The sequence below is a fragment of the Phyllobates terribilis genome, unplaced genomic scaffold (assembly GCF_046119375.1).
Source record: "Phyllobates terribilis strain yellow unplaced genomic scaffold, ASM4611937v1 Scaffold_3__8_contigs__length_932513732, whole genome shotgun sequence".
NCBI classification, from domain to species: domain Eukaryota; kingdom Metazoa; phylum Chordata; class Amphibia; order Anura; family Dendrobatidae; genus Phyllobates; species Phyllobates terribilis.
This window is the reverse complement of record NW_027362763.1, coordinates 698,039,887-698,064,376: the sequence shown is the minus strand read 5'-3', so window position 1 is coordinate 698,064,376 and position 24,490 is coordinate 698,039,887. Positions and strand designations below refer to the sequence as shown.

The window sequence follows — 24,490 nt, the reverse complement described above, 5'->3', positions numbered from 1 at the left end:
GCATACCCGAATATCCTCGGCAAACTCTAGTAACGCGACCACTCGCGCTCATCACTAAAAACCATACTTAAAAAAGAGCAGTTGCATTCTACTGAAGGGAAGCTACAACGTGTCACCGCGGAATCAGTTTTCCCAATTTCCTCCTTTCTCTATAATCAGACTGACTCCAATGAGTAAAAGGATCAACTGCTCATGATGCAATTCCCACTTGGCTCCAAACCGGACAACGAGAGTCTCATCGCATCCATGGGATATGGCGCTGTTCTTGTTATGATGGGAGATACTTCTAACTTTATAGAAAAAAAATAAATCTTATGCATTCTGGAAATATTGAGAGGCCGCAACTGTATCAGACATATGAAAAGCCACATAGTTTTTCGCTTCCAGCGTTGCAAGGAGCTCGGAGGATGGTGATTTGTTTGTGTAATTGGCTCAAGAGATGAAAATCTTGTATCAGTCTCTCTTAGCCGCTAATCTATCCAGCTGACTGCGAGCCTAATTGGCAGCTTGTTTAGTAATTTGGCTCCTAAAGTGCTTCTATTGATGTTGGATAAACAGCCAATAGAAGGGGAGGTAATACACGCCGATATGCTTTTACACAAGCAACTCAAGCCGATGTTGGTTTTTACAGTCTGCACGCGGATATAGTGTACAGTAAATACAGATACCCCTATAATTATGGGATCCCACTAAACTCAGGGGAATAAACCTTGCTAGAATGTATCATATGGATGGACTGCCATTAAGTTGGGTCATCTCTTCGACATCTTAAAGTTATGGAAGTAACACAGGTAAAGCGGTTGGGGCCAACAAGACTGTTCAACCGTCAGATTGACTACAAATTCACACTTGGCTCGGATTCTCACCCTTGAGATCAAAAGATCTCAATGGATTTCTTCATGCCCGATTCATCCCACCTCCCTCGACATCTGCAGACTCTGCACACTTGCTGGTCCTCTTAAAATTGGTGGGTTCATGTGCAACATCAAGAAGGAAAAGTCGTGGAATTATGGAAATCACAGGATCAATAGACATGTTAGTGTTCTACAAATGATGTACGGTAGTCAGAACCCTGGTGTCTTTATTCCTGGTGTACTAACAGCTCGGTGTTACAATGATTTGGTGGGGGAAACTGTGGGACAACCATTTCTCCAACGTGTCCCAGGATTCGTTTTTCAACATAATAAAGTCAGGCAGCAAGTTGCTTGTGCTAATGTGAGCCCGACTACTGGCCCGACTGTTCAGATACCCGCCGATCGGAAGCTATATAGATGAAATGCCCAGCTCAGGAAAGGGGAGCCCTGCCACTGCACAAAGTACAAGAAACTAAAGCAAAACCAAAGAAATGAGCCGGACTATAGTTGGTATAAGTGCAATGTGTAAGAGCATATTCACACTGTGGCCATTTCACTGACAAAACCCAAGAAAAAAAATAAAATGTGCATATACCCTATAATAAGTAAAGAGTAACAGTACATGTAAATAACAGTGAACATGTCTGCCCCTTTCTGAGCCAGGCATTTCATCTATATAGCTTCCCATGGGCAGGAGCCTGAAGAGTCAGACCTGTATCCTGCTCTGCCCTTATCTACACTGAGGTTGGCTGACAAAGGGGAGGGTTTAATACTAGAGATAGGATAGGACCATCCCGAGGGGTACACCTTGTCGTAGTGGGATGGTTTTTATGATCAAAATAGTGTTAACCAAGCCTCCTATCCTATTTATATGTACTATTACCATTTACTTACTACAGGGTATATACTTATTTTGTTTTATTTTCATTGGTTTTGTCTGTGAAATAGCAAAAGTGTGAACGCGCTCCTACACATTGCATGTATACCAACTTATGCTCCAGCTCATTTCTTTGGTTTTGATACATGTATACAATAAAATAAATGATGAATTTGAGTTGACAGTAAATATCCAATAGTTTAGACCGGGGGTCTCAAACTCAGCTGGGTATATGGGCCGCACACGGAAAAACATTTAATTTGGGGAGCCGCATTATTTGCATGACAAAGTGACATTTTTAGTGATGCCATTTATCTTTCTATACACCTTTTGAACTGGTTCTCATCTTGCAGACATGTCCCCCATCCCGGTCCCCATATTGCAGACATGTCCTCCATCCAAATCCGCCATATTGCAGACATGGCCACCCATCTAGGTCCCCCATATAGCAGACATGTCCCCTATCCTGGTCCCCCATATTGCAGACATGTCCCCCATCCAGGTCCCCCATATTGCAGACATGGTCCACCATATTGCAGACATGGTCCCCCATCCAGGTCCCCCATATTGCAGACATGGTACCCCATATGGCAGACATGTCCCCCATCCAGGTCCCCCATATGGCAGACATGTCCCCCATCCAGGTCCCCCATATGGCAGACATGTCCCCCATCCAGGTCCCCCATAATGCAGACATGTCCCCCATCCAGGTCCCCCATATTGCAGACATGGTCCACCATATTGCAGACATGGTCCCCCATCCAGGTCCCCCATATTGCAGACATGTCCACCATCCAGGTCCCCCATATGGCAGACATGGTCCCCCATATGGCAGACATGGTCCCCCATCCAGGTCCCCCATATTGCAGACATGTCCCCCATCCAGGTCCCCCATATTGCAGACATTGTCTCCCATCCAGGTCCCCCATATAGCAGACATGTCCCCCATCCAGGTCCCCCATATTGCAGACATTGTCTCCCATCCAGGTCCCCCATATAGCAGACATGTCCACCATCCAGGTCCCCCATATAGCAGACATGTCCACCATCCAGGTCCCCCATATGGCAGACATGGTCCCCCATATGGCAGACATGTCCTCCATCCAGGTCCCCCATCCAGGTCCCCCATATTGCAGACATGGTCTCCCATCCAGGTCCCCCATATTGCAGACATGGTCTCCCATCCAGGTCCCCCATATTGCAGACATGGTCTCCCATCCAGGTCCCCCATATTGCAGACATGGTCTCCCATCCAGGTCCCCCATATTGCAGACATGGTCTCCCATCCAGGTCCCCCATATTGCAGACATGGTCTCCCATCCAGGTCCCCCATATTGCAGACATGGTCTCCCATCCAGGTCCCCCATATTGCAGACATGGTCTCCCATCCAGGTCCCCCATATTGCAGACATGGTCTCCCATCCAGGTCCCCCATATTGCAGACATGGTCTCCCATCCAGGTCCCCCATATTGCAGACATGGTCTCCCATCCAGGTCCCCCATATTGCAGACATGGTCTCCCATCCAGGTCCCCCATATTGCAGACATGGTCTCCCATCCAGGTCCCCCATATTGCAGACATGGTCTCCCATCCAGGTCCCCCATATTGCAGACATGGTCTCCCATCCAGGTCCCCCATATTGCAGACATGGTCTCCCATCCAGGTCCCCCATATTGCAGACATGGTCTCCCATCCAGGTCCCCCATATTGCAGACATGGTCTCCCATCCAGGTCCCCCATATTGCAGACATGTCCCCCATCCAGGTCCCCCATATAGCAGACATGTCCTCCATCCAGGTTCCCCATATTGCAGACATGTCCACCATCCAGGTCCCCCATATTGCAGACATGGTCCCCCATATTGCAGACATAGTCCCCCATCCAGGTCCCCCATATTGCAAACATGGTCCCCCATCCAGATCCCCCATATTGCAGACATGGTCCCCCATATTGCAGACATGGTCCCCCATCCAGGTCCCCCATATTGCAGATATGGGCCCCCATCCAGGTCCCCATATTGCAGACATGGGCCCCCATCCAGGTCCCCCATATTGCAGACATGGGCCCCCATCCAGGTCCCCCATATTGCAGACATGGGCCCCCATCCAGGTCCCCCATATTGCAGACATGGTCCCCCATCCAGGTCCCCCATATTGCAGACATGGTCTCCCATCCAGGTCCCCCATATTGCAGACATGGTCTCCCATCCAGGTCCCCCATATTGCAGACATGGTCTCCCATCCAGGACCCCCATATTGCAGACATGTCCCCCATCCAGGTCCCCCATATTGCACACATGTCCCCCATCCCGGTCCCCACCCCCCCATACTGCGCACAGGTCCCCTGTGCTGTATTTCACATAGACATGACAGAGAAAAAAAAAAGAAGATTATTCTCACCTGTCCTCCGTTCCCTTGGCGTCCTTTCAACACCTGTGGCTCGCAGGCACCGTAGACCTCGTAATGATCGCTGCTCTCTCCAGCAGCCGCGGACATCAGCGCTATAGTCCAGTGTATTGCCGCACAGAGACCGGCTCTCTGCACAGCAATACCAACGCCAGCCGCCGGCCTATCAGAGGCCAGCAGGTGACATCTGCGCATGGCAGTGACATCATACGCTGCTGCGCTGGGACGCAGATGTCAGCTGCTAGCCTCTGATAGGCTGGCGGCTGGCGTTGGTATTGCTGTGCAGAGAGCCACAGGTGCTGCTGGAGCGAGCCGCGATCGTTACGGGGTCTGTGTGTCTGTGGGCCGCATGAAGCTGCAGGAGGGGCCGCATGCGGCACGTGTGTTTGAGACCCCTGGATTAGACCATACTATACCTTAATGAAAAAATGACCAAGCATGGGATTGACAAGGCGACGATTAGGTAGATTCATAACTGGCACCGTGATCATACTCAGAGTGGTAATAAATCGCTGCACATCCAATTGGAAGAGTGTTTCAAGTGGGGTACCACAAGGCTCTGTCCTGGCCCCAGTGTTTTTCAACATTTTTATAAATGATCAAAATAAGGGAACTGAAGGAAAACTAATCAAATTTGCAGACGATGCAAAGCTAGGAGGGATAGCTAACACTAGAGAAGACAGAAAAAGGATTCAGAAGGATCTAGCTAAGCTTGAACAATGGGCAGCGACTAATAGAATGGTATTTAACAGGGAGAAATGGAAGATTTTACATCTGGGCAAGAAAGACAAAAATTACATTTACAGAATGGGAGGAATAGGACTAAGCAACAGCACGTGTGAAAAAGTCTTGGGTATACTAATAGATCACAGACGTTACATCTACAATGTGATGCAGCAGCAAAAAAGGCAAACACAGTTCAGGGATGTATTAAGAGAAGAATAGTGTCTAGATCACGTTAAATAATTATCCCCCTCATCTTGGTCAGACCTCATCTGGAATACTGTGTCCAGCTCTGCTCACCACATTTTAAAAAAAAGACGTTGAAAAACTATGTCCTACGAGGAACGGTTAAAGGATCTGTGAATGTTTAGCTTTCAAAAAAGAGGAGACTTAATAGCTGTCTACAAATATCTGAAGGGATGTCCGTGTAGAGGGATCATCATTATTCTCATTAGCAGATGGAAACACGAGAAGCAATGGGATGAAACTGAAAGGGAGAAGATACAGATTAGATGTTAGAAAAAACTTTTTGACAGTGAGGGCGATCAATGAGTGGAACAGGCTGCCACGAGAGGTGGGGAGTTCTCCTTCAATGGAAGTCTTCACACAAAGGCTGGACAGACATCTGTCTAAGATGGTTCAGTGACTCCTGCATTGAGCAGGGGGGTGGACACGATGACCCTGGAGCTTCCAACTCTACCATTCTATGATTCTATGTTCGTTACAATTGCCGTAGGTCTTTTCTAGACCAGTATTGCGAAATGCTCACTAGTTATAACATGCAGTCATGCATATCTAGATAGTGTCCAACTAGTGAAAAATAACGTAATGAACGTCCAATGAGTGGCAAATTGATATGTTTATGGCCAACCATAATGTCTTCGGTGACACATGTTGTATGTCCATCTGTAACCGTACCCGCAACCTGAAGACTTGAAGAAGGAATTTTCTGGGCAACGTCTATGGGTTTCGATTGTTTTACAAAGCAGCATGGCACATCTGTTTTGGGAATCCATGGGGGAAGCGCTTACAGGTAATTACTAATGATATCATGGTCCCACTAACAACCGGTTTAATTTTCCAATTGAAACAAAACAAAACAAATTAACCTCGAATTTGAACTTATGACTCAAGTTCTGCAAAGCAACACAGTTAAGATTTTCTACCGCAAGGTGTGTAGACGCCTCGAAGCCAGGGTAAAAATAATAAAGTAATGGTGTGCGAGAAGTAAAGTTACCTCCGTGTTTTAAACCTAACATAGTCCACTTTAGACTAAATGCATTATTCTCTGGTCCAATCTTGGTGCCGGAAGGGTAAAGGGAATGGTTAATTCAGTCATATTCAATCCCACCCTTCCCACCGATCTGCTTTTCACCCTTGTAGTCCTCGACTGCGCCGGTGATATAACAGGACCGGTAGGGAATGTGACTTTGACTCAAGGCTGAAACTATAAATTTAGAAATCAATAAGCAGCTCTATCAATATTCATTTTACTTTTTTCAATACAAAATACAGAGGTGAAAGAGCAGTAAATAAGCGCGAGAGCTGAAATAAATTGGGTGTTCTTGTCACAATTAATAAATGTTTATCCAATAACATAGAGCGACGCCTCCGATCTAACACCGCGAGCGCAGCTCTGCTCTGTAATTGGGTTTGTAAATATTTATTAAAAAACATAACGTTGGCTACCAATGCTGGTTCTGGGCCCGGTAGCGCAGAGCGTCCTGTAAAAGCACAGGAATTACACAATACGTTCCTCTACCGTTAACCCCACCATAACCAGTCTGAATCTAAGGGGGCTGTCAAACCGTTAGATACATTTTTCTCTGATCTAAATAGTATAAAATAATAAAAGCAGTGAATACTTATCTTACTGACCCCTGAGCCATCCGTTTTAATGCTTTCCTGGTCTTTCATCGTCCAGTTCATGGACTGCTGCAGTCAGCTATCAGCCTCAACACTAACGTGTTGGGAACCGCTGCAGGCAGTGATTGCCTGAAGTGGTCACCTTTCCCACTGATCTCTATACCGCCTGATTTGATAGGATGAACATGTGACTGCTGCAGCAAATCACTGGCTGCAATGGTCATTATGTTTGTCCAAATATAACCGTGAGTACAAAGATCAGTGATAGCCTGGGAAAAAGTCAGAATGGGAGAAGGAAGGGATCAGTAAGGTGAGAAAAGGGTCTAATTTTACACTTTTTTCTTAAAATTAAGTGGCCGAAAATATTTTTAGACAGCTTTTCAAAATAGGTGCCACTTTGCCTCCAAGGCAAATTTCGAGCAAAACACACATAACACCATCTAATAAATGTATGAGCAATTTAACCCCTTAAGAAAGCCATAATGCACCGAGCGCCTATACACGCTTTGAACACTCATTCTGCGCTGACAGAGTCCTTTTAAGAAGGTGTTCTCCAGTTCATGGATAAAACCTTTAAAAGCAGAAATAAAAACTGCATTACCACTTTCTAGCACCTGTGCGAGGGCTTTTTTTTGTGCGACTCTCTGGTTTTCATTGGCACCATTACAAGGTCCATTTAAGAAAAAAAATTTTGTCTTTCTTCATTTTTGTTAGGCTGTTCTGTTTAATGCCTTTTTTTTCTTTTAATTTTATGACCAATGACAGCATTGTTTTATGTTGTGACATTATATATGTCATAATTTTATATAAAATAGTTTTTTTTTTTTGGTCTTTTTTTTATTATAACGTTTTTTTTTAGACTTAAAAACATAATGGTGTGGCAGACGTGGGCGTCTTTGTTAGGCCCCTTGCTGAAGTAGTAACCCTTCGGCACCCTGAGATCAAAATGCAAGGGCACCAATGGACTGACAGAAGGAGAACACTCCCTCTGTCAAGATCACTATTGACCTCTATTGACCATGGCATCTAACCAGATAAGCAGCCAAGATCTGTGGCAGACTTGGGAGTCTTTGTTAGGCCCCCTGCTGAAATAGTAACCCTTCGGCACCCTGAGATCAAAATGCAAGAGCACCAATGGACTGACAGAAGGAGAACACTCCCTCTGTCAAGATCACTAATGATCTCTATTGACCATGGCATCTAACCAGATAAGCAACCAAGATCTCTGCTGTTGTACAAACCTCAAGGGAGCAAACCAGGAGGTGAGGGCCCCTTTTTTTTTTTTTTTTTTACAGCTATGGGCTCCTCTGTGTAAACCTCTGCGAGCCGCAGATAATGTAACTTACTAATTGGGAAATGAGGCATTTGATGCGGGCTTCCTTTCAACATTTAACTTTCATCTTGACAGGCATCAAAGGCTTTTGCAATCCAGAAAACTGTACGACATGGCACACAGCGGTGCAGAAATCTTCGGTTACGCGGAGTCTTAAAAAGTCAATTTAGTAAGTGTTGCAGAGAACCTCTTAACTCTTTGGAGAATACCCTGATTAACTTATGCACAATGTCTCACAAACATTAGCTGATTGCTTTCCCTTGCTCTTAATAGACTGGTTTTATAGCTTGCTCTGAGTGCAAAGATGAAGCGGCTCGGGCAGGGCGTCCTATAGAGCCGTGTGAAGGTTTTATGGGATAGGCAGGCTCGGAGTAACAACCCTTCTCTGTTTTTTTTTCACATAGATCAAATTAAAATGTACCTGTAGCCTTGACAACGTGGAGCGGTCATTTATCAGTTCACTAGGCATGTACATTACCGAGGAGCAAGAAAGTGTGCTTAACCCTAAGATGTTTCTCAAGTTTCCCCCAGTGTCAACTTAATAGGAAAAGGAGCTCAGTAGGTGCCTGGTCTAAGTCGTGGTCGGATGGGTCTTATCTATGACAGCTGTCAGGACAAGGAAATATTTTTATAAAAAAGGAATTACATTTTTGTTTCATTAAACCCCCAAAATTTCCCACAATTCTGGAGAAAAACAATGAAACAAATGATTATTGTGGCTCCGCTGACGTCCACATCAGGAGGTGAGCGCGGCTGGTGACGTCACCTCTACTTACGCCTGACGAGTCAATCGAGCGATCGGCAGGGATTGTGCAGCGGTCCTTCTCAATAGGAAAGGGCAGGTCCCGGGTACTTGCCCATCAAGCGTTTGACCCCACAGGTATCTGCAGACGTTGTGTCACTGCTCACCTTTCCCATGCGGAAGTCAGCGGAGCCGGAGTACTCTTTCTACTGGGTAAATGATAATTGGTAGATTCTCGGCAATCGTTACATCTTCAATGCCATAGACTAAAGAAGGATCATTGGGGCTTATGGGCGACTATGTGCTCCACTCCTCCTGACTCTATTCTAGGAGAAACAGAGACCCCGATTCTGGCTATCCAAGAGATGGGACCCTAACCGATCGCCCTGCAGCTCCATTATGTGTCGTATTTTCAGGGCCGTAGACTTTGAATGGAGAGGCAAGACTCATCTACCACCACTTGCTCCATTACACTTAGGGCCCCAGACACATTATACCAGGGATGTCAAACTCACAGAAGGCCAAAATGAAAAGCTTGGACAAAGTTGTGGGCCAACCAGTATACAGTATAATGGGCCCCACATAGTGCTGCACACAGAAAAATGGGCCCCACATAGTCCTCCATACAGAATAATGGGCCCCACATAGTCCTCCATACAGAATAATGGGCCCCACATAGTCCTCCATACAGAATAATGGGCCCCACATAGTCCTCCATACAGAATAATGGGCCCCACATAGTCCTCCATACAGAATAATGGGCCCCACATAGTCCTCCATACAGAATAATGGGCCCCACATAGTCCTCCATACAGAATAATGGGCCCCACATAGTCCTCCATACAGAATAATGGGCCCCACATAGTCCTCCATACTGTATAGTGGGCCCACATAGTTCTCCATACTGTATAGTGGGCCCACATAGTGGTGGTGGTTCTGGTGTCGTGGGCAAAATAAAACCACCCTGTGGGCCAGAGTTTGACACGTATGCATTAGACTAACGTAGGCTAAACCACCCGATATCGGTGAGCTCAGCCGAAAGTCAGATATGTTGGGTGGCCTCTTGACACTTCAACAAATGCCGGGGAAAATAAGGACCCAGCATGTCCAATTTCAGACTGTGGATCCTTCTGTTTTTGGCTAGATGAGCTGATGCCAGAGGAGTCTGGCGGTGTCTCTCTCGGCAGAGTGGTGACTCCTGCATGTAGGCTGAATGATCGCTATCTACTGTGTATGGGGCCCCTAACTCCAGCCAAGGCAAACAAGGACAACCAATCCTTTAAATTGATTGGTAGAGGACCAAGTAATAATAATAATAATAATCTTTACTTTTATATAGCGCTAACATATTCCGCAGCACTTTACATACATTATCGGCACTGTCCCCATCGGGGCTCACAATCTACATTCCCTATTAGTCTTTGGAGAGTGGGAGGAAACCAGAGAACCCGGAGGAAACCCACACAAACACGGGGAGAACATACAAACTCCTTGCAGATGTTGTCCTTGGTGGGATTTGAAGCCAGGACCCGAGCGCTGCAAGGCTGCAGTGCTAACCACTGAGCCATGTGCTGCCCTATCCAAATCAAAATTATTCTCTGGACAGGTGATAATTTATCAAAACAGGAACACTCCTTAAAATTTCCAAAATGTGAAATTCCTTGATGCTCTTAAAGAGACTCTGCCACCTTCACCATACACTGTGTTCCAAATTATTATGCAAATAATATATTTTCTCAGATTTTCCCAAATTACCTATATGAATTGCAGTCATTGTAATTTTCCAGTCAAATAACTATTAGAGTACAATTGAAAGGTTTTTGTACATACTGCCTATGATAACAGTATATTTTTAAAAAAATAAAAAACTCAAACTGCACTCAAAATGCATGTTCCAAATTATTATGCACAGCAGAGTTTTCAACCTTTTCATTTTAATAAAGAACAAAAAATGGTCATTTTTGAAATTATAAGCATTAGCAGGTTATTACAAACTGAAATCAAACAGTTTTCAACTCAAAACTTTATTCTAGGTGATGTTATATTTGCACATAGGACCGCTTGTTCGAAAGGAGCTTCTGAACTCTCTCTTCTCCATTGAATTTGTCAGGTTTTGGATGGTTTCTGCTTCAATTGTTTTGCATGAGGACAGAATACCCTCCCAGAGCTGTTGCTTAGATGTGAACTGCCTCCCGCCATCATAGACACTCCTTTTAATGATGCTCCAAAGGTTCTGAATGGGGTTGAGGTCAGGGGAGCATGGGGGCCACACCATAAGTTTGTCCCCTTTTATGCCCATAGCAGCCAGAGATGCAGATGTGTTATGTGCAGCATGAGACGGGGCATTATCATGCATCCAAAACCTGACAAATTCAATGGACGAGAGAGTTCAGAAGCTCCTTTCGAACAAGGGGTCTTATGTGCAAATGTAACATCACCTAGAATAAAGTTTTGAGTTGAAAACTGTTTGATTTCAGTCTGTAATAACCTGCTAATGCTTATAATTTCAAAAATGACAATTTTTTTGTTCTTTATTAAAATTAAAAGGTTGAAAACTCTGCAGTGCATAATAATTTGGAACATGCATTTTGAGTGCAGTTTGAGTTTTTTATTTTTTTTTAAATATACTGTTATCATAGGCAATTTGTACAAAAACCTTTCAATTGTACTCTAATAGTTATTTGACTGGAAAATTACAATGACTGCAATTCATATAGGTAATTTGGGAAAATCTGAGAAAATATTATTTGCATAATAATTTGGAACACAGTGTAATGTAGAGACATGATCCCAGATTCTAGCGATGTATCACTTACTGGGCTGCTTGTGGCAGTTTTGAAAAAAATAGTTTTATCAGCAGGAGATTTTTTCTAAAGGACTGCCAGGAAGCCTTCTATATTCATGAGCCCTGTATAACCACGCTCCCACCACTGATTGTCAGTTTCCTGTTTACACTGGGCATAGGCAGAAAGCTGCCAATCAGTGGTGTGGGCGGGGTTATACAGGGCTCAGCATTCAGGGAACTGCTAGAGAAAATAAGGATTTTATAAAAAAAAAATGAAACAAGCAGCCCAGTAAGTGACGCATGGCTGGAATCAGGGTCTCTGCCCCTACATTATGCAGCAAAAACCTGGTAACATTCCTTTTAACGGAACTGGGGAAGGAGGTATGCTTTACCTCTCTTGGAGTAGGCTACAAATGAAGCCAATTTATCACAATGGAGAAATTAGCATGATAAATTTGGCAAAAATTTCCTGCTGGGGATGGATGGTGTAAAAGATATACGGCAAAGTTGGAGCATTTTTGGCCACCGTATAAAACTGACACAAGTCTCTAAAACACACAGGAAATTTGTTGCACGGCACATACTCCATTTTTCTTAAATGCAATTTGCTTAGTAAAACATCTCCCTAGTGGAGATCAGTCATATGTACCCAGTCCAGTGATGACACTGAGAAGAGTGTAATGCCTCATTTGCCCTGTGGGGGCACTGTAGGGAAATGAAACACTTGCTGCTACTTTCCCCCAAGCTGTGGAAGAACAGAAGAGAAGCTCTATAATGATCATTACATTATGGACGTCACACTTTCTACCACTATTATTGCTGGTGAGGAGGTATTACAGAAAGTTACCCATGTAAGTACGGCGGGCTGTGACCTTGCAGCACATCCTCACAACTTCAGGGGACGACATTACTTCATATCTACATCTCAAAACTGCACTGTACACAAAACATGTAAAGGACGAGGCGCAAATGATTTACTTGGAGGCAGCCGGCCCCGTGCGTAAGAAAAAGCCTCCAACAGGGAATTAAAGACCTTAAACCTCTATTACAGACCTGTGACAGGCAGAATTTAATATCTAGGTAAGGAGTGTATTAAATCCGCCTCGTACGCCGGGACGGCGGCGTCTTAAGACGCTGTTATTTGGGAGTAGATGAAGTGTTTTATACATCCAGTGGTTGTAGGATGCCATACTGAGCACCTCGTCATTATCCGCTATGGAAGGAGATGTCAAAGCTTCCTAATCACTATCATTTCTATTCAACTCAAACCCCAAAAATGATATTTATGGCAGAAATACACAAATGAAGAACATCAATGCCTTTGAACTGCAGCATAATTACATTTTCTAAATGTACTTAACACTCCCCCAAGTACAACACCAGGCAGAAGACGGTGCAAAACCTGAATAAGAGACATGGTTCATCAGGGAGGTATTTTAACCCTTGCTAACGTTACTCAACTCGTTCTGACCCAGAGTTACATCCTGTATTATACTCCAGAGCTGCATTCACTATTCTGCTTGTGCAGTCACAGTGTACATACATTACATTACTGATCCTGTACTGATCCTGAGTTACATCCTGTATTATATCCTAGAGCTGCACTCACTATTCTGCTGGTGCAGTCACTGTGTACATACATTACATTACTGATCCTGTACTGATCCTGAGTTACATCCTGTATTATACTCCAGAGCTGCATTCACTATTCTGCTTGTGCAGTCACTGTGTACATACATTACATTACTGATCCTGTACTGATCCTGAGTTACCTCCTGTATTATACTCCAGAGCTGCACTCACTATTCTGCTGGTGCAGTCACTGTGTACATACATTACATTACTGATCCCGTACTGATCCTGAGTTACATCCTGTATTATACCCCAGAGCTGTACTCACTATTCTGCTGGTGCAGTCACTGTGTCCATACATTACTGATCCTGACTTACATCCTGTATTATACTCCAGAGCTGCACTCACTATTCTGCTGGTGCAGTCACTGTGTACATACATTACATTACTGATCCTGAGTTACATCTTGTATTATACTCCAGAGCTGCACTCACTATTCTGCTGGTGCAGTCACTGTGTACATACATTACATTACTGATGCAGAGTTACATCCTGTATTATACTCCAGAGCTGCACTCACTATTCTGCTGGTGCAGTCACTGTGTACATACATTACATTACTTATCCTGAGTTACATCCTGTATTATACTCCAGAGCTGCACTCACTATTCTGCTGGTGCAGTCACTGTGTACATACATTACATTACTGATCCTGTACTGATCCCGAGTTACATCCTGTATTATACCCCAGAGCTGTACTCACTATTCTGCTGGTGCAGTCACTGTGTACATACATTACATTACTGATGCAGAGTTACATCCTGTATTATACTCCAGAGCTGCACTCACTATTCTGCTGGTGCAGTCACTGTGTACACACATTACATTACTGATCCTGAGTTACATCTTGTATTATACTCCAGAGCTGCACTCACTATTCTGCTGGTGCAGTCACTGTGTACATACATTACATTACTGATCCTGAGTTACATCCTGTATTATACTTCAGAGCTGCACTCACTATTCTGCTGGTGCAGTCACTGTGTACATACATTACTGAGCCTATACAAATTCTGAGTTACATCCTGTATTATACTCCAGAGCTGCACTCACTATTCTGCTGGTGCAGTCACTGTGTACATACATTACATTACTGATCCTGTACTGACCCTGAGTTACATCCTGTATTATACTCCAGAGCTGCACTCACTATTCTGCTGGTGCAGTCACTGTGTACATACATTACATTACTGATCCTGAGTTACATCCTGTATTATACTCCAGAGCTGCACTCACTATTCTGCTGGTGCAGTCACTGTGTACATACATTACATTACTGATCCTGGGTTACATCCTGTATTATACTCCAGAGCTGCACTCACTATTCTGCTGGTGCAGTCACTGTGTACATACATTACATTACTGATCCTGGGTTACATCCTGTATTATACTCCAGAGCTGCACTCACTATTCTGCTGTTGCAGTCACTGTGTACATACATTACTGATCCTGAGTTATATGCTGTATTATACCCCAGAGCTGCACTCACTATTCTGCTGGTGCAGTCACTGTGTACATACATTACATTACTGATCCTGAGTTACATCCTGCATTATACCCCAGAGCTGCACTCACTATTCTGCTGGTGCAGTCACTGTGCACATACATTACTGATCCTGTACTGACCCTGAGTTACATCCTGTATTATACTCCGGAGCTGCACTCACTGTTCTTATGGTACAGTCACTGTGCACATACATTACATTACTGATCCTGAGTTACATCCTGTATTATACTTCAGAGCTGCACTCACTATTCTGCTGGTGCAGTCACTGTGTACATACATTACTGAGCCTATACAAATTCTGAGTTACATCCTGTATTATACTCCAGAGCTGCACTCACTATTCTGCTGGTGCAGTCACTGTGTACATACATTACATTACTGATCCTGTACTGACCCTGAGTTACATCCTGTATTATACTCCAGAGCTGCACTCACTATTCTGCTGGTGCAGTCACTGTGTACATACATTACATTACTGATCCTGAGTTACATCCTGTATTATACTCCAGAGCTGCACTCACTATTCTGCTGGTGCAGTCACTGTGTACATACATTACATTACTGATCCTGGGTTACATCCTGTATTATACTCCAGAGCTGCACTCACTATTCTGCTGGTGCAGTCACTGTGTACATACATTACATTACTGATCATGAGTTACATCCTGTATTATACTCCAGAGCTGCACTCACTATTCTGCTGGTGCAGTCACTGTGTACATACATTACATTACTGATCCTGGGTTACATCCTGTATTATACTCCAGAGCTGCACTCACTATTCTGCTGGTGCAGTCACTGTGCACATACATTACATTACTGATGCAGAGTTACATTCGGATTATTTGATATCTATGATATATAGTTGCAGCATTAATAATGTTCAAAGAACGGAGGAGTGCGGTAGAAGAGATCGGCATTGAACCGCTGATTCCTGGGTTATCTTCTCAGGGCTCGGGGTCTCGGTGTAATAAGACGACGCTGCAGCTGTAACTTTTCTACAATTAATGCCTTTTCCGGTCTCGTTTTTCAATCCCATTTGATGGAAGCGCCACTTCTAAGCATCTCGGGTGGTTCCCATAGGGGAAGCCTTTCATTATCCTCCCATGTGTCCTGGTTTCGAGAAGATGAAGGAGTGAAGGGTGTGTAAGGGGTAGATAGGGCGAAGATGAAAAAATTACATCAAATTTGGGGGCCAGGCACTTCTGGTTCCTAATTAAGCCATGTATTTAATTATCAGACGTATGGCGGTGGCATGCCAGCGAGCTGTGTCAGAAGGGACAGCGATGGGAAGCAGAATGCGCCCGCTCGGCCTCCGGGGTGGCACATGGGCGGAAAGCACTGACGCTGCTCAGAGATTACCACCATGAAGTGTGCAGGAATACAAGATATGTATCCGGCACGTCACCTGCCGAGAAGAAGAAGCACTGCCGCCTACAGTCCGGCTGCTGCTGTGCGGTATTGTGCCGCCACATTGTGCGTATGTCAAATAATAGTGGTATAATGGCGCTGTAACCTCTGCCGATAGTGTAGGCGCCCCACAATCCCGGCATAGAACGCTCCGCTCGTCCTTTACATATTCGTTACATCCGTACTACAAGGGGTCCATCAGAAAGGGATCAGCAGATTTACATTCTTGCTCATAGACAGGGGGCCCTGAGATGAAGACCCCCTCTGTGATGACCCCATGCCCTAAAACAGGAGGGGTTGTATGCATGTGACAACTTATTTAAAGACAGTGTCCACCATATTGTCAAGGAGGATGGTAAATTCTAATCAAACATTTATTTCCAGGAGGAACAACAGAGGAACAGTTTAATGCAGAGTCCGCAGAATGTGTTCTATTATGTGGAATAGAAGTTTCGTAGCTGAGATTTCCCAGCTGGAGATCTGCGTTCGGTCCTCAGCCCCTGACGGGTCATATTAGATTGACAAGAGTTGAATTATCAGACTTTCTGGATTATAAAATGTCAGATTAGTAGAATTTCACTGTATACACATCAAGGACAGGAGCTGGTTACTCCACAGTAGGAGCCGCTGGGAAGTGTTCAAGTTCTTATCTTAAATGCATTTGTTAATTTTTGTAAATCTATATTTAGAAAAAAAATCTTGCAATTTTCACACCGGCCACTAGGCCCAATATTAGACTCCTACTTCCTGTTGGGTATATGGACGTGGGCTGCAATAGACGGATTCAGACCCTATACAGATGCATTACCTGAGCATGCTCTAATCTGGACAAATGTCATTGTGCGTGACGGGAGGAGGAGGAGGTGAGCTGTGATATCACCTATAGTGAATGGTGGATCCTGTGTTATCTACTGTATATAGAGGTATTATCAGTCATTGTACAGGAGGAGGAGGTGAGCTGTAATATCACCTATTGTGAATGGTGGATCCTGTGTTATCTACTGTATATAGAGGAGTTATCAGTCATTGTACAGGAGGAGGAGGAGGCGAGATGTGACATCACCTATTGTGAATGGTGGATCCTCTGTTATCTACTGTATATAGAGGAGTTATCAGTCATTGTACAGGAGGAGGATGTGAGCTGTGATATCATCTATTGTGAATGGTGGATCCTGTGTTATCTATTGTATATAGAGGTGTTATCAGTCATTGTACAGGAGGAGGATGTGAGCTGTGATATCACCTATTGTGAATGGTAGATCCTGTGTTATCTACTGTATATAGAGGTGTTATCAGTCATTGTACAGGAGGAGGAGGTGAGCTGTGACATCACCTATTGTGAATGGTGGATCCTGTGTTATCTACTGTATATAGAGGTGTTATCAGTCATTGTACAGGAGGAGGTGAGCTGTGACATCACCTATTGTGAATGGTGGATCCTGTGTTATCTACCGTATATAGAGGTGTTATCAGCCACAGTAATTACATTTACGTTGATAATGAAGCTGATGAAATTCATCCTTACAGAACAGGAAATATAAGTCAAGTTAGACCTAAAAACCTGTATGAAAATAGCAAGTGGCGCTCTACTTTAACACATCAATGACCACACCAATGCCTCACCAGACGCTGTGGGTCCCGGGAGCGGGGCGGCCTTTCTTCTCCGTTTGATGTCTCCCATAAACAAGGATCCTAAATGGACACTCGTTTGTCTGAAAGTAATTAACAAACAAAACTGTTAACAAAGAGAGGAAAAAAAAACGCCAACCAGATATATGTCCTATATAATCCGGGCTTAAATCAGGAGCTTCTCGGTGAAGATGGTCCGCGTAATGCCGCCACCAATCTTGTTTATATCGAAACATAATTATGTTTGTTGACAAGTGCTCAGCGTATAAACCCACCGCCATAAATTCTTACGGGAATGAATAATATAAAAGGAATGCTTTTTAATTTTAAGATCTGGCAATCTTCCTACCTCCAGGAGAAAAAAATAATAATAAAATTTTAAAAAATCAAAGCCGGAGGCTCGTGACAGGTAAATAGCCCAGATTAATTGTAGGCAGAGATCACAATACTGTTTCTGGGTTATCAATTGGTTACTAATGCCGTCCTGTCAGCCCGACGTTTATTACAGGAAATGCTCGTAGCCATTTATTTTAAAGGTAATATGCAAAAAGAAAATCATTTTCTATGGTAAGCAATATAAAACACAATTATGGCTAATTGCTATAAGCACTGCACTCCATCACTAGGATTTTTTTTCTTTTTTAAGGTGCGAGTAGTTTGCAAGGAAAATCTTAGGAAGGTTGGAAATGACAGGCTTCATGCTGACACCTACGTGTTTAAGGGGGTTCCCAGTTTTGGGGGTCATGCACATGGCTGTAATGGGGCAACAACAGAGGTTCATGAACCTCTAAAATCTACAGATGCTAATTCTATACTACTATGGTATTGCAGTACATTGTGAAAATCAAGGTGTCAAAGATGGCAGCAATGGGGGCCTACAGAAGAATCTCAGTTGCTATTGTAACCCATCGGTTCCCCACAACTGCATTGTGACCAGCAACCATTACATCAGAGGTTGACAGCAGCATGTAAATGGTTGACAGCAGCACGTAAATGGTTGACAGCAGCTGTTAGAGATCAGCTTTTGCTTTGCTGCTGTTAGACACCGATGCCGGCTATGTAACTACTCTGGCATCTCCCCTGTGTGCAGGGAGTTCAGCCCCCCAGCACCGATGTACGTGTGTCATTGTCAATTCTTCATCTCAGACTTTTCAAAATGTCGCTAAATTTTGGCCAAATGTACTCCATTACCATGGTAGAGTTCATTTTTTAATTTTTTTTTTTGCACAGTTGAAGACGAACATGTTACAACTTAAAGACTATTGAAAAGGTTGTGCGATATTTTACACCAAAATGGTGCAAATATGTCAAAAGAGCAAGAAAAAGCAGCAATTCCTGATGTCCTGTATAGCAAAGTGGTTTTACCAAAATACACAAGTACACCTAGATTCCAAGATATAGGGAGTTTTGAAGAAAAAAAACACCACAGTGACCTTTCTAACTGAAAACATTCAAGTTCTCTTAAAATGTCCATTTTTCCCCGGATACTCATTGGCGATATTATACATTCTGAGAGCTCGATGTCTGATCTCTTTTTTTAATGATGTTCTGTTAGTCTGGAAAAAGCTGGCACACAGGAGGTTCATGTTACTTGCCCTTCACCCAGGGGTGCACGCTGAAATGTTAATTATTTTAAGGACATCCCATTATTTTATAGCCATTTTTTCACCTAATTTCTAATTTAACTGTCTCAAATAGAACAATACAACCCAATAATAAAGCTCAGAGTAATGCCGGCTGATCGGAGGTCAGAGCATCGCATCCCGCTCGGCCTATAGCCATCACATGAGAAGTGGGGGAAAAAGAAAGTCCAAAAGTTCCTCATCTTTTCATGCTCTGGCCTCCAACATAAAAATATATAAATTGATATATTTATAAGTGTATATATATATATATATAGATATATTTAAAAAAAAAAAAAAATATATATATATATATATGCACACATTTATAATTATACTTTCACAACATGGAAATGGACTGACAAGATGGGCATCGATTTTGTCATTTTTTTTATCTGATCTGGTGATCAATAATTTCCATGTTTAAGGAGCTCTCTGTTTTGCAAAAATTCCTTTATGCTAAAAAAAAAAAAAAAAAAAAATCCTTAAACAAATAGATCACAAGATGTTCCACTTCCGGCGCACCCTGAGACTAGCTGTGATCTGTTCCAGGAATGTGTCAGCAACTGATCTGTTTCCCTACAGTGCCCCCACAGGAGAATGTAGGTATTACATAGTAATCATTGAATTCAATGTCTTGTCCATGTAATGCATTGGGTCTTCTAAAGAGAGACACACTTTCAGATCTTCGTGTGCACATCTGAGCTAGTCTAGAGGGGGCTGCAAAGCCCTATTATTCTCAGGGTTTCTGAGTCCCGATCTCAAGATCGCTGGGGGGCACCACTAATTGAACCCTCCTCCCTCAGTGATCATCACTTTATCCAATTGAGAGGGAATACCTTGTGATTTTGGAAATAACTCTTTAAAGGATAGTCACTTGAGAAGCCACGTAACCATGGAACAGCACCATGCAGCCCTCAGTGCCGAAAATGTATGTCATGGGTCATTAAGGGGGTAAGTATTAGACGCTAACATACCATAAATGTCTGATACATGCAGGTACCACCGCTGAGAGGCGCATAATAGGGGTAGTCCGGTGCAAAATGAATGTCTAGGTGAGCGCACACGTGTACAGCTGTCATGCTAGGTATGGGAAGGACCCAGCGTATGATGACGGGAAAAGGAGGGAAGCCCAACAATTAGGGAAAGGGAGAGTGGAGACCCCTATGCAGATCTAACAACACCCTGACTTCCCTATCGTCCCTAAATAGTGTCCGCACCTATTGCCGAGAAGGATACCTAAACCCTGGCTGTCCCTAGAGCTAGGGCCTAGGAAGGGAGGGGAAGGGGTGAGCACTAGTCAGCCCCCACTGTAACTAAAGACAAACCAGGGAACAGACAAGGTGATACACTTAGCTTTGAGGAAACACCAGAGAGATCACGACTACAATCCACAAAGGAACTCCAAGAAGTATCTTGCCGACTGCCAGAACTCCAGACCTGAACAGAGGATTTTACTCTATCACCAGCGATTGTCTGGAGAAACTGAGGGTATTTAAAGATCCAGCAAGGGTGTGTTAATTAGCAGCAGAAGGTGGAGATCACTGCTGGGTCCTAGAGAGGGAGGGATGATGAAAGGATCAAGAAGGTGTCTGCAAGGCCAAGCGCAGCGACCTTCTACAGCCGGATCAAGAATGACTGTCTGGCAAACCTGACACACCCGTGACAACAGCTCTCTTTGTCTCAATCACTTCTATGGGGGTTACGGAAACAAAAATGTGAATACCCTATAATTTTTTTAATTTAACCACTAGGACATGTATATGGACTCAGTTGCTCCAAGGAAGGACTTTAAATAAGCTGTGGTTGTTCGGCAGAGTAATCCCCATTAACCAGATTAACCAGACTGATATGATCAGATTGGGACTAGGCTGACAGGTAGAGGAGAACCAATTTGACAACACACAAACCAAACTAATCCTGTGCTTATTGCGTTATTAGATTTTTCCAAAAACATATTAGGGTGGAGTCGCGTTACATTGCTTTAATATCTCCGTGCGTTGCTGCTTGCACCTTTTGCTATTTTTCCCCGTCTGTCAGTGCAGCATCATCATTTATCATAAAAAAAAAGTATATATTTATAGAAATTAATAAACCCGGGCGGATTGAACTCCAGGACCTGCCTTACAAGAGTAAGCGCTCTCCTCGGCTGAGTAATTCTAGCAAGAATTGATTATCTGCTAGCTTGCATTGAGATATCTAGATTATTGATCAGTCAGATTATAGCACTCAGACCCTCGTGAAACACGAGATTCCTGGAGGATCGGCGCTGGAGTTGTTTGTAATAACATTAAGTGAGGACCACTTTGTTACTCTTGTCACCCCTCATGTAGAACATCGCAGTTACTTTTTAATTTAAAATCAATGTACTGTATATGTCTGAGAGGCGGCCTGGGCCCCTCATCACAAAGGAGTCATTTGTCTTTGCATAGCGGGACTCAATGATCAGGAGCCAAGGTGAGCGAGGACGCTTCTGAATCCATACAGTGCAATACGGACCGTACAGGAAAATATAGGCGAAGGGGGAAAGATGAAAGCTTATTTATTTGTATTCTGCGGGATGCAAAATGCGCTTTGTTTTTTTGGTGCTCATTTTTACATTCCCTACTGATTGGTAGGGTCCCTTGGCAATAAGATGATCCCAAAGTGTCCTCCTGCTGTGACCTTCAGCACCCCCAGAGGTGAAATTAAGCATTACACAGTGCTAACAAATCTAAGGTTTAGAGGAAAGGAGGAAAGAAGGTTCAATCATAATCACAGATGGCGATTCATTCACTGCAAGAGTAATGAAACTATGGATTCTTTACTGCAAGAGTATAGCTTATTTACTGTAAGAGCAGTGAGACTATGGGTTCTTCACTGAAAGAGCAGTGAGACTATGGATTCTTCACTGAAAGAGCAGTGAGACTATGGATTCTTCACTGAAAGAGCAGTGAGACTATGGACCATGCTGAAACTGATGTAAAAACATGAAGGGGTCTCAGCATTAAGCGTAGCTTCACCTAAATTGGGACTGTATTGCAATCTTCTATACTGCAACGAGCAGGAAGCACATAAATTATATTATTTAAGATTTTATTTTTATATTATATTTTTGATATTATATATTGCATTTTATAAAAATATATTTATAAAATATATATTATTTATATATACATTTATTATTGATATATACATCTATAATATAAAATTACATTTATCTAATATTATAGATTTTATATTATAAAATAATACTATATATTCACTGGGAAAGTGTCACAATATATTATATATACATACAATATTTTTCTGACTATAAGACGCACTTCTTTCCTCCAAAATTTTGGAGGAAAGTGGGGGGTGCGTTTTATAGTCCAAATACTATATTATTGTATGACCGCATGGTAGAGGAGAGCAATGAATATTCATTTCTCTTAATAGCCAGCACACTGGAGCCGCAGCGCGGCGCTCTACGGTCAGTGTGCCTGCTATTAAAGACCAAGGATATTCACTACAACCACAGGGCGGCAGCAGGAGCCGCGCTGCGGTACAGTGTGCCAGCTATTGAACAGACTGAATGGTCACTGCTCCCCACGCACAGAGTCCCGGTGTGGGGAGCAGTGACTGTTCCAGCACAGCGTCTCTCACTGTGTGAGGGCGCATGGCAGGGACGCCATGCGCAGCTCACACAGTGAGAGTGTCGGCAGCAAAGCGGGACCCAGAGCTGGAGGAGAGAGGAGGTGAGCATGACAGTTTATTTTTTTTTGTAGGTAGCTTGATGGGGGCTCAGAGGGTGCCATACATACCAGGATGGGGGCTCAAGGGGTGCCATACATACCACCAGGATGGGGGCTCAGAGGGTGCCATGCATACCACCAGGATGGAGGCTCAGAGGGGTGCCATGCATACCAGGATGGGGGCTCAGAGGGGTGCCATGCATACCAGGATGGGGGCTCAGAGGGGTGCCATGCATACCAGGATGGGGGCTCAGAGGGGTGCCATGCATACCAGGATGGGGGCTCAGAGGGGTGCCATGCATACCAGGATGGGGGCTCAGAGGGGTGCCATGTGTGGCACCCCAGGGGTCTGGTTTCCACAGTAACAGCAATGTTATGTCTGAGAGCAGGTGGGAGGTCTCTTGGTCAGGGATCCTGTGCATGCCACACCTCCTGCCCAGTCCTGGGAGGGGAAGAACTTCCCCTATATAAACCTAGGGCTGAGGCAGGGTTAGTGAGTAGAGAAGAAGTAGAGACAGAGAAGAGAAGCAGATATAGGAAAGAACATCAGGAGCTCTGTGGGAGCAGTACTACAAGGAGTCAGGGGCTGGCAGCTGCAGAGCTCGCCCTGACTGAGAAGTTATCACCGGACCCGGATTCCGAGGCTGTGGGGACTAACTCCTATCCAGCAGCAGAAACCGACCGGCAGGGGATTGCAGGTCCTCTGGCCCAGAAACCCGAAGGCACGGTCACACGCGTGGGACCAGCACCGCCGTCGTGGAGCGGAAGCTACGAGAAGGCCCCGAGTCACCGGCCATACGGGTGAGCACCACACGGTACACTCAGGGACGTGGGCTACTTATACCCGCTTCTAGCAAGGTAGCCAGAAGAGTATCGTTAGTTTGGGAGGCCTACAACTCCGCCTGGCCAGGGGAGATCCCATCTGCTCAAGGACTGACCAGGCCCCAATCGCTAGCCAGTACTCCGGGAGGGTCTATCGTTGTCACCAGTAAAGACCCTGAACTACACCGTACAGTCTCTGAGTGGTTCCTGCTACCCCCATCATCCACGTCGGCTGCCCTGAGGCCATACCCCTCCCGTTGGGGGTTATACTATCACGCTGCACAATCCTACCACCGGCCTCAGCGGTCTGCCCTGCAGCAGCAGCTCCTTAGCTGTACTCAACGGGTGGCGTAGTCGTCCAACATCTACCGCTAATACAGCGCCACTTAGTCTGACTCCCTGGGCACGGACCGGATCACCGCCACGAGACTACAACCCTCAAGAGATCCGGCTCCGGGTAAGCTCCCGCGTGCGCAACGCAGCGCGACACAGGCCCAGGGGCGCGTCACATGCATACCAGGATGGGGGCTCAGAGGGGTGCCATGCATACCAGGATGGGGGCTCA

At 44.4% G+C, this 24,490-nt stretch overlaps 1 protein-coding gene across 2 annotated transcripts in view; it reads right to left on the bottom strand.

The window, feature by feature from the left end:
* The window catches only part of GPATCH2 (G-patch domain containing 2), a 152,523-nt gene that overhangs the window by 16,507 nt on the left and 111,526 nt on the right, over window positions 1–24,490 (bottom strand). Inside the window, exon 9 of one of the 2 annotated variants that reach the window (XM_073671929.1) lies at window positions 17,760–17,848. The exons of the other annotated variant lie outside the window; for it this stretch is intronic. Within the exon in view, the coding sequence (XP_073528030.1) occupies window positions 17,760–17,848 (89 nt within the window). The remainder of the gene's footprint in view (window positions 1–17,759; window positions 17,849–24,490) is intronic. 2 annotated transcript variants of the gene reach the window in all.